Source organism: Vigna umbellata, chromosome 5 (genome assembly GCF_029865625.1).
Source record: "Vigna umbellata cultivar VRB3 chromosome 5, Vumbellata_1.0, whole genome shotgun sequence".
NCBI lineage: Eukaryota > Viridiplantae > Streptophyta > Magnoliopsida > Fabales > Fabaceae > Vigna > Vigna umbellata.
The window spans coordinates 66876043-66886123 of NC_142169.1; the positions used below are offsets into that span (position 1 = coordinate 66876043).

Here is a 10081-nt window from a genome sequence, read left to right on the forward strand (position 1 = left end):
CAGACACACACAGACACACAAACACACACACACATAGACACAGACACAGACACACACACACACACACACATACACAGAGACACAGACACAGACACACAAACACACAAACACAATCACACACACACACACACACACAGAGACAGGCAGACAGACACACACACACACACACACAAACACAGACACAGACACACAGACAGACACACACAGACAGACACACACAGACACACACACACAGACACAAACACACAGACACACACACAAACACACACACACACACACACAGAGACACACACAGACACAGACACACAGACACAGACACCCAGACACAGACACAGACACAGACACACACACACACACACACATACACACACACACAGACACACAGACACACAGACAGACACACACACACAGACACACACGCACACACAGACACACAGACAGACATAGACACACAGACACACACACACACACAGACACACACACACACACACACACACACACACACACACACAGACACACACAGACACACACAAACACACACACACAAACACACACACACACACACACACACACAGACACACACACACACAGACACACACACACGCACAGACACACACACAGACACACACACACACACACACACACACAGACACACAAACACACAGACACACACACACAGACACACAGACACACACACACAGACACACACACACACACACACACAGACACAGACACACACAGACACACACACACAGACACACACACACACACACACACACACACACACACAGACACAGACACACACAGACACACACACACACAGACACACACACACACACACACAGACACACACACGCACGCACACACACACGCACACACACACACAACACACACACACGCGCACACACACACACACACGCACACACACACACGCACACACACACACACACGCACACACACACGCACGCACACACCCACGTACGCACACACACCCACGCACACACACACCCACGCACACACACACCCACGCACACACACGCACACACACACGATTAAAACAAAAAGCAATGCACTTGGTGTACATAAGACCATTTTAATCAATTATATTATTTTTCAATCGATTAAAATTTGTACACAAATTTATTTGATTAATTGATTTTCTTAATTGATTAAAAATGTAAGTGAAACCCAGTTTTTTATAATTTTAACACTTAGCACATATCAACATTTAAAGAATTATAAACTTGTTTCACGTAAAATTTAACTTATTTTTACAATGTATTTGAGTTATTTGGTTTGAAAAGCTTTCCTTTCAACACATATATGCTTAGTCTCGTGCCTAACATATTATCATCCTAATGAAAAGTTAAGAAGAAAATTTATATATAAACTTTAGCTTTTAGATAACTATCATTCATTCATATGTGTATATATATATATATATATATATATATATATATATATATATATATATATATATATATATATATATATATATATATGTATGTGTGTGTATTTGTGTATGAGAAATTGTTTTTTAGTTTGACCTAAAGTATTTTAACTTGAGTGAAAAATATGTTAATTTGAGTGAAAGTATTTGTGTTTGAACGACAGCTAAAGCTTGATTAAATTGTAGTATTATTTTTGTTTAAGCAAAAATAAGTCGAAAACAAGATTATTGCTAATTTTATTTTTGTTTGAAAAAGAAAATCTTTTACTTAGAGTGAAAAACTTTTGTTTGAGTAAAAGTATGATAAACAGTAGGACTAGGTCGATTGTAAAACCCTCTTCAATTTCTTTTATTGGACAAAGTCAGCAACCCTAAACCACTTTTAAATAATTTTAATCACTTTTATTGAAAAATCTTTTAAATATTTTTAAAAAATTTAATCTCTTTTTTTAAAATTATCTACAGAATAAATAAAAATTATTTAAAATGAAATTATAAAATTATTGATATTCAGTTTTATAATAGTAATTTTATTAATTTTGTTATTATAAAATAATAAACATACACACATGCATTTTTATTAGTATTAATAATTTGTATATATTAAATTATAATTTGTTAGATAATTATGAAAAACAAGCATATATTTTTTACTCTTTTTGTTTTTTACATTGAAAAATAAGTAAAATGATTCTCCATACCTTGAATTTTAAATAACTCCTTTAGTAGCTGGAAGGTTAATTAAATTTGTTATTTAATGTTACATCACATGTATGAACTGGATCTCATGACATTGAGTCTCAGTACAGAACTTGCATTAGCCCAGCCCAACTGTAAAGCCCATAGTTGATCCCTTAATATTTGCATAACTACTCTATCTTATTTAAAAAAAACAATATTTTATTAATAAATAATACTACTGCAAATGTTATTGTAGAATATATGTATTAACAGGCTAGATTGAAAATTCAAATTAATTTATGATATTCGGTTATTTATTTTCTAAAAGATAGAACACAACAAGCTAGTTTCAACAAATGAAAATGGTTTGAAAAAGTCCGTTTGATATGAAATTGGAAACATTATTGAAAAAACCTTTTACTTCAAGATTGAAATTAATAATCTTATAATTCTTGAATGAAAAACAAGTTGTTGTTTTTTTTTGAAAAAAAAGGAGTAAAGCGAGTGTATCAAACCATACAATCTAATTTGGTTACTTCTTTACAATCATTTTTTAAACAGTATAAAATTTGGGTCTTTAGTACTTAGTTTAGGAGGAATTAAATAACTTTAAGTTAAACTTAACATATCAATATCCTATTATGAGTACTATAAGGTGAGAAAAATAATGGAAATAAAAATATTTATATTGAATAAATAAATTAAATAAAATTATTTATTACTATTTATTATAAGTGATTTATTATTATTATTATTATTACTGTAAAAAAAATTGCAAACATAATTCCTTTGTTATTTATTTCAAATATAATTCTTTTATTTTTTACAACATAATACAGTAGATTATTTGGTAAATGTATTGGCTCTAATGAGTCCTGGTCTAATTTTTTACAATTCCTTTCTGATTTTTTTATCTATTTAGTATTTTGCCTCTACTTTTGGTTGAAAATAATTTTTCCTTAACCAATTTTTTTAACTTGGCTTGAAATAATTTCTAAACTAAATTGTGTATTATTATATTTAAATACAATGTTATATTATTTTAGTAAATTAACCATCAATATATATATATATATATATATATATATAATACCTTTTAAATTTATTTTTTATTGTATTTTATACACTATATTTATATTTTCCCAAGTATGATAATAAATTCATATTAAATAATTTACACGATTAAATTATTTATAATTTTGAAATTATAAATATAATAAAAATTATATAAAAAATATATCTGCATTTTATATTTATTATAAAATTTAACATCTATATTAAAAAATTCCACAAAAGAAATATAAATTGAAATATTGATTTAATTTAATTTAAAATTTTATACTAAATTAAAATTTAAAAAAATCAAATGCATTTTGTTTTTATGTTAATTGAAATGAATATTTAAAGGGAAATTATACTAAAATCACTCTATACTATTTTATTGGCTGGTTGTAAATCATTTATAATATAATGATGTTTAAATAACTTTTCTTTTTCTGTAAGTATTTATAAAATTACAAAATGAAAGTAAAATACTTTCTGTAATATATTTAATTACTTAAGAAAATAAATATGAGAATGACTGTAACAAGCTAATAAAGCCACCACTTTTTATAAACACAACTTGATTTTGACTTATTTTACTATCTTTTATAAATATTTATGAAAAATAATTTAAAGTTTATTTACTTATATATATATATATATATATATATATATATATATATGTCTATTTTTTATATCTTTTTCATATTTCTATTTTATTTTTTAATTATATATATTTAAAATTGAAAAAAAAACTATAACAATATATAGTGAGAAGTATGTTTACTATTTTTATTTGACTGAAAGTTGTATTTTAAAATTATAAAAAAAATTATTCAAAATGAATACCTATTTTTTATATGACCATCAATTTAATTATTACTATTATTTTTACTTAAAGTATATACAACATCAACTAGATATTTTTCTATAACTACTCTTTGATAGACGTTATCTTTATCTATTTATCTATCTATTTATTTATATATGAAAAAAAGGTTCATTGTAAGTTATTTTCTTTTTTATTTGTGTAAATATAATAAAAGATAATTAATTGAGATTATATTGTGTAATTGGTTTTTATAATAAGTACCTCTTTATTATTTTTATTCCCATAATTAATTCTTCTATAATAAATAATTATAAATATAATATAATAAAAAACAATAAATATAATTATTTTATGTATATATTTGTATTATAATAATTAAAACTTTATGTATTTTTTATTATTATAATTTATTTAACTGACTAGTTAAATTTATAATAGAGTTAGATTAAATAAAAACTATAGTAGTAACGAACTAAATAAGGTCTTCCTGTATCAGAAACAAAACGGTGTAGGAAAGTGTCGTTTCAAAATGCCAGAGTTGGTGTATAAGATAAATAAAAAAAAAAGAATCAATCGGTTTCGGTTTGCACGGGAAACAAGTGAAGATGGCGTGCTTACACGACCACAGTTGTGAAGAACATGACTGTTCCTCTAATTGGTCTCTCTATCAGCACATAGATATCTCCAAGGTTTTTCTATCTCATACATTGTGAATTTCATAATTTTCATTCCAATCACTGTATATATTATCTTTAGTTTTTATTGTAATTAGTACTGAGATCTTTAATTCACTGATTTGGTAATATGGTCAGGTATTTGCTTTGAATGAGGCCACACCAGGTAGTGTTAAATCAGTTTTTAAAGCTTGGGAAGATAGGCTGAATACTTCTGGGGTAATGCATTCTCCAATTGTTCGCTTCAATTTTAGGATTCACTGTTTCTGTATTTTGTATTTAACTTTTTAGTAATTGCTTCAACAGGAACACTTGAAAAGCAATGAGGGTGATCCTGAGTTACTTGTATTCATTCCGTAAGTAATCATGTCTGACTTATTTTCAGCAGAACTGATTTTTCCCTAGTTCTAATATGATGTATCGAATGTCTTATTTATTTATTTTAATAAGCTATTTTTCTTTGGTGTTGTGGTAGTATATGCATGGATGGAATGGATTGGTTGTTTATATTTGTTATGTTTTTACTTTTCATTTTCAAATACTTCCATTTTAATGGCATAGAATGCTTTGAGAAATTTTTCTTCAAGATGAATTGAAAGTCCAAATTAATTAAAAATAGGTAAGATGGACAGCATAAAAGTAGAAAGATTAATAACCTATTATCTGAAGATTTTTTTATTAAAGGGGTGTCCTATTTTTCCATATGAGTTTGTTCATAGCTCTTTGTTCTCTTCCCTAAAAAAGCTAACATTTTCAACCACTTAACTATCTATGTAATTTCAGTAGTATTACTGGTTCTGGTTGTTATCTGCATATTTTATCTGAACATGTAACAGTTAGCTAATTCTGATTTTATTTTAACCTTACTACTGCAACAACAGATGCCTTATCCCATTTAGAACTACATGGAGCACATTTTGAAACAAAGGGTCACACCATTATGATATATAAGTGATGCTCTAGTCTCTTATATGAGTTTGTTCAGGATTTATTGACATCGAAACATCTTAGGGTCCTCTAAAAAAGCTAACATTTTCAACAACGTAACCATCTGTGTACTTTTAGTATTATTACAGGTTCTGGTTCTCCCTTGCAAATATGTGTTGTCTGCATATTTTATCTGAGCATCTAACAATCAGCTTATTCTGATTTTAATTTAACCTTGCTACTGCAACAGCAGAGGCCTTATCCCAGTTAGGGCTAGATGGACCACATTTCACAATTAGGCTTAGTTAAAAGAATGTGTATCAGACAGTTCAATGACTTATCCTACTTCTCTCTAAGATATTGAATATTGAATAAGCATTGCCTCTAGGATATTGAATATCGAATATCTTACTCTAAGCAAAGCAAAGTTTATATATTTTTGGATAAAAACAGTCAAATGGAATATTGAAGGGTGTGAATGAATAAGTATTCTTTAAAATGGGACTGAATTACACAACATGTTTCTAGCAAACATGTGCTTTGATGTTAAAAGGGAAAAGAAGAAAACGAAGTGTATACTTTCTTAATAACTCTACTCTTTTTGTGTTCCATGAATCAGAGACCATTTGGCATTAACTTTACCTTTACTGTAAAAAATTCTTTCAACATTTTAAAATACTGTATTAAAAAGAAACATAAACGTGTGTTTGTGACAGTGTTTAAGTATGTCTTGAATAATGATTATTTTTACTGTAACGCTTTTCCTGTATGTTGCCAATCTTCATATTTAGTATGATCAACTCTCAACTAAAAAAATTAATGTCCACAACTTTGCTGTAACATCTTTCATAAGTTTTTACAGAACTTATTATGCTTCTATGTGTAGGTTTACTTCAGATGTTAAGATTAAGAGCATATCCATAGTCGGTGGAGCTTATGGAACAAGTCCCTCCAAGATGAGAGTGTAAGTTTTATGGTTTTGAAGCAGATGTATTAGGTTGTCCTTTTTTTCACAAGTAATTTATGGATATAATTCTATTTTATGATTATAGAAATTACCAGCCTCTGTGACGCAAGTTTTTGGTTTGTTGTTGCCTTTGATAACAACTGAGTTTAAAATGAATGTTGCTTTTGGTTACCATTTATTATTTGAAATATTCCTTCTATGACATTTATCACATTTGATTTTCCCACATTTGTGATTCTACTTTTCTTTCAAGTACAACCTATTAAGTTTGTGTACATATTTATGTGGTAGGGCCTTGTTTTAGATACCATGTTCTCTGTTATACTCTCCTCAACTTGTGTGCTGTTTGATTGATGTGTTGTTTGCCTGCTTATTAATGCTATCTTTTGTTAGTATTGTACAACTAAATTGTTCATATTCTCAGTTGGATATCAGGGCAACTAGTATAAATATCTTATTCATGATCATACCGAATGAAGTTTCTTGTACATTTTATTTAGTGAGCAAGAGGAGACTTTGTAAGATGAAACATGAAAGGATTTAAACATATTTTTTTAGGTCATGTTGGTAATGACGACAACTCATGAGTTTTATAATTAAAAGTGATTTCTTTAGATGTATAGTTAAGATTATTTTTAGACCCTTGTAAGTTTTCCGTATATCTTTATTATTTATAAATTAGTATGTTTAAATTTTAGAGGGACGGGAATAATACGAAATTTTTGAGGGCGTATTTAATATTTTAGGAATTTTACGGGGATGCAAAACGTGTTTTATCCAATATGAAACTAACAGTAGATGTTTGTTAACCTCTTTCCTATTACTTACTTTCGCATCAAGATAAATAGATATATCGCACTTAGTATTTGGGCCCGCAAGGCTTTTAATATTTGCCAAGTATCCCATCTTCAGTGATAATTCTGGGTGCCACCTCTATATAACAGTAATAAAATTTGTATAAATTGAACTAAATGTTCAATTACAGTACTTTTTTGTGTAAATATTCTCTTACTCAAAATGGCTGAACAGTTCAATTTGAATTAGGTTCATCAACCGAGAGGGCATTGACTTTTCAGATGCACAAAGCATGCAAGCCGTTCAGGTATAGTTTCTTTTAAGGTTTTCAAGGAATTATTTGACAAGTCACCACAACTTGGATGCAACAATTATTTTTCTCTTGCAGGAATGGGATTTGGTTGAGAATATGCAAGGAGTGTTGGAATACCAGACAAGGTAACCCTCACCTACTTCTCATTTTAGCTATTCCATAACTGTGGCCTTTTCTACAAATTCTTATACCCGAAAATATTGTGAAATATTGAACAAGGCAACAATACGTGTATGCTATGCATTTTTTTCTGTATTTTTACCGTAGCATATTCCTATACTGTAGCTAACTAAGAAGCGGTATTGTTTTGTGTCATTGGAGTTCTCTTTTCAGTATTTTCTTTTAACGCATATATACCTTTTGTTAGATATTCTAAATTTCAAAGTGTGGCAAATATTACATTGCACTTTCCTGAGAGTTTTGGAGGAGACATAACGGAAATACACTACATTGGCTTTAAAGGCGAAGCCACTCAGGTACTTTAACTGATAGGTTGCTTGTTGTTTATAGTGCAGTGAGATTATTAACTTTCTTGTTTTTTTGTGTAGATGAAAAGGGATGCCGTTGCCAATATTGTTTATGAGCTGTTGCCAAATCCTTCTGACCACAAGTAAGAATTGAACTCTTGGCTTTATTAGATAGTCAATTATCTTCTATATCCTTCCGTGCCATTCATTTTTAAAATGGAAGAGGGTAACAAGTTTGTAAGTCCAATATCATTTCAGAAAAAATAGGCTGGGACACAAAAATGATGTTGGACTCTCCAAATTAGGCATTTTTATCCCAGTATTTGCTTAATTGCAACATATTTTGTCCTATTAGCAAATCATTGCCCTCTAGAAAAATTCTTCTTCAACTTCATTGATCTTAGTTTGTATATAGCTTCTGAAATGGCTAGAACCTGTAAAAATTGGTAAGAGTTCTCTAGGTCAGTTAAGAAAGGCGCCAAATCAAGATTTAAATGCATTTCTCGGTTGTAAACTTGTAATGTCCATCCTTAAATGTTTCATGCATGTTTGTTTTGATGTCCATGTGAAGCATAATTGCCTCATGCATGTGCATCTCGGGCAGACTCATCCGCACCCGTTTCCTTTTTGTGTGTGCAAGTGCATACCTGTTTATTCATAAGATTGCATGTTTTTGTACTTTGCAATGGTTAAGAGCCTAGTATTCACGAGCTTCACTTTGGTGTAGTTGTGTATCTTCGTAATTCCTAACACTTGATTATTTTGTAGGACACGTGCTGAAAGTGGCGGGGGTCTTTCACACATAGAATGAAACACATTTACTGTTTTTATTTTTTTTACTTAATAACCATCGCAACCCGATCTTGTTCCCCTTGTTTCGATCCACCTAAGACAAGAAAGTACAGCTGGACCTGGTTAAATACAATACTGTGCTATGAAATATTTAGTCCTGCAGTCTATATAAATTACATATATACTGTTTATCTGGATGATGAATACGACAATCTTAGATATTTTATAGAACAACTGAAAAACTAATCATTAGCAATTGTTTCTCTCTGCAATTGGATGGATAAACCCTTTAGAAAAAGGCAATGAGAGGGTCGGCTACGTTTTTTAGCTATGAAATTGATGTTGATGCACAAAGGTTGAGATGCAATTGACTTTGTAAAAGAAGCGAATCTAATTCAGTTCTACCTTCTAGCTAAGGAAAGTTGTATGAGGTTATCATATAAATGGAGAAGAATAATTCACTATCTTGACTGCAATGCAAGAAAAGTGAGGAATCTTTTGAAGATAAGATTTCTTCACTGCTTGGCAGAAAAAGAAAAACTCTGATAGAAAATATGTGTGGCCATTTTTTTCGTAGCCCAGTTTTTAGTAAATTAGTATTCAATCTTTGCATAAAATAAAAAAAGAGGTGTTGGAATATATTTTTTTCAGTCCAAACTATGGCCGTATAATAAGTTATATTAAATGTGTGCATCATTAGGATTCTATTAGACATAAAAGAATTGAACAATTAAATTTATAGAAAGTTATCTTTAGTAACTGAATTTTTAAAATTAAACTTTGATACACAATTGTGTTATATGTTTTTTTATTTAGTGGGTTATTAATATTTATTGTTATTTTGATTGAAGTATTTCTGTTATTGTTTTTCTCTTTCTTTGTATATTTTTTACAATAGTATCAATTTACATTTCAAAATATTTTTCTTTCTTTCATGCTACTTTTTATTTTCTTCGTTGGCGTATTTTTATCCTAATATTTTTTCTTTTTAATAATAGTTCAAAATCTCTTCGAATCAAATAATTAAACTAATGTTAGATGATTTTTTATTATTTTTTTTTACGTGTGTCTAACATTAGTGATTTTTGTTGTTGTTAAAGGTCTATTGATGGTATTGACGATATTGAGAGCTATAATAA

The 10081-nt window shown here is 29.3% G+C and overlaps 1 protein-coding gene across 1 annotated transcript; it reads left to right on the forward strand.

The window, feature by feature from the left end:
- The first annotated feature begins 4539 nt into the window (after positions 1 to 4539).
- Positions 4540 to 9139, forward strand: LOC124825937 (PITH domain protein (DUF1000)). The gene is made up of 9 exons (XM_047298686.2): positions 4540 to 4696; positions 4820 to 4900; positions 4988 to 5037; positions 6495 to 6572; positions 7620 to 7677; positions 7759 to 7808; positions 8051 to 8159; positions 8232 to 8293; positions 8919 to 9139. The coding sequence occupies exons 1-9, from the start codon at positions 4613 to 4615 to the stop codon at positions 8959 to 8961; spliced, it is 615 nt and encodes a 204-aa protein (XP_047154642.1). The 5' UTR covers positions 4540 to 4612; the 3' UTR covers positions 8962 to 9139.
- The last annotated feature ends 942 nt before the right edge of the window (positions 9140 to 10081 follow it).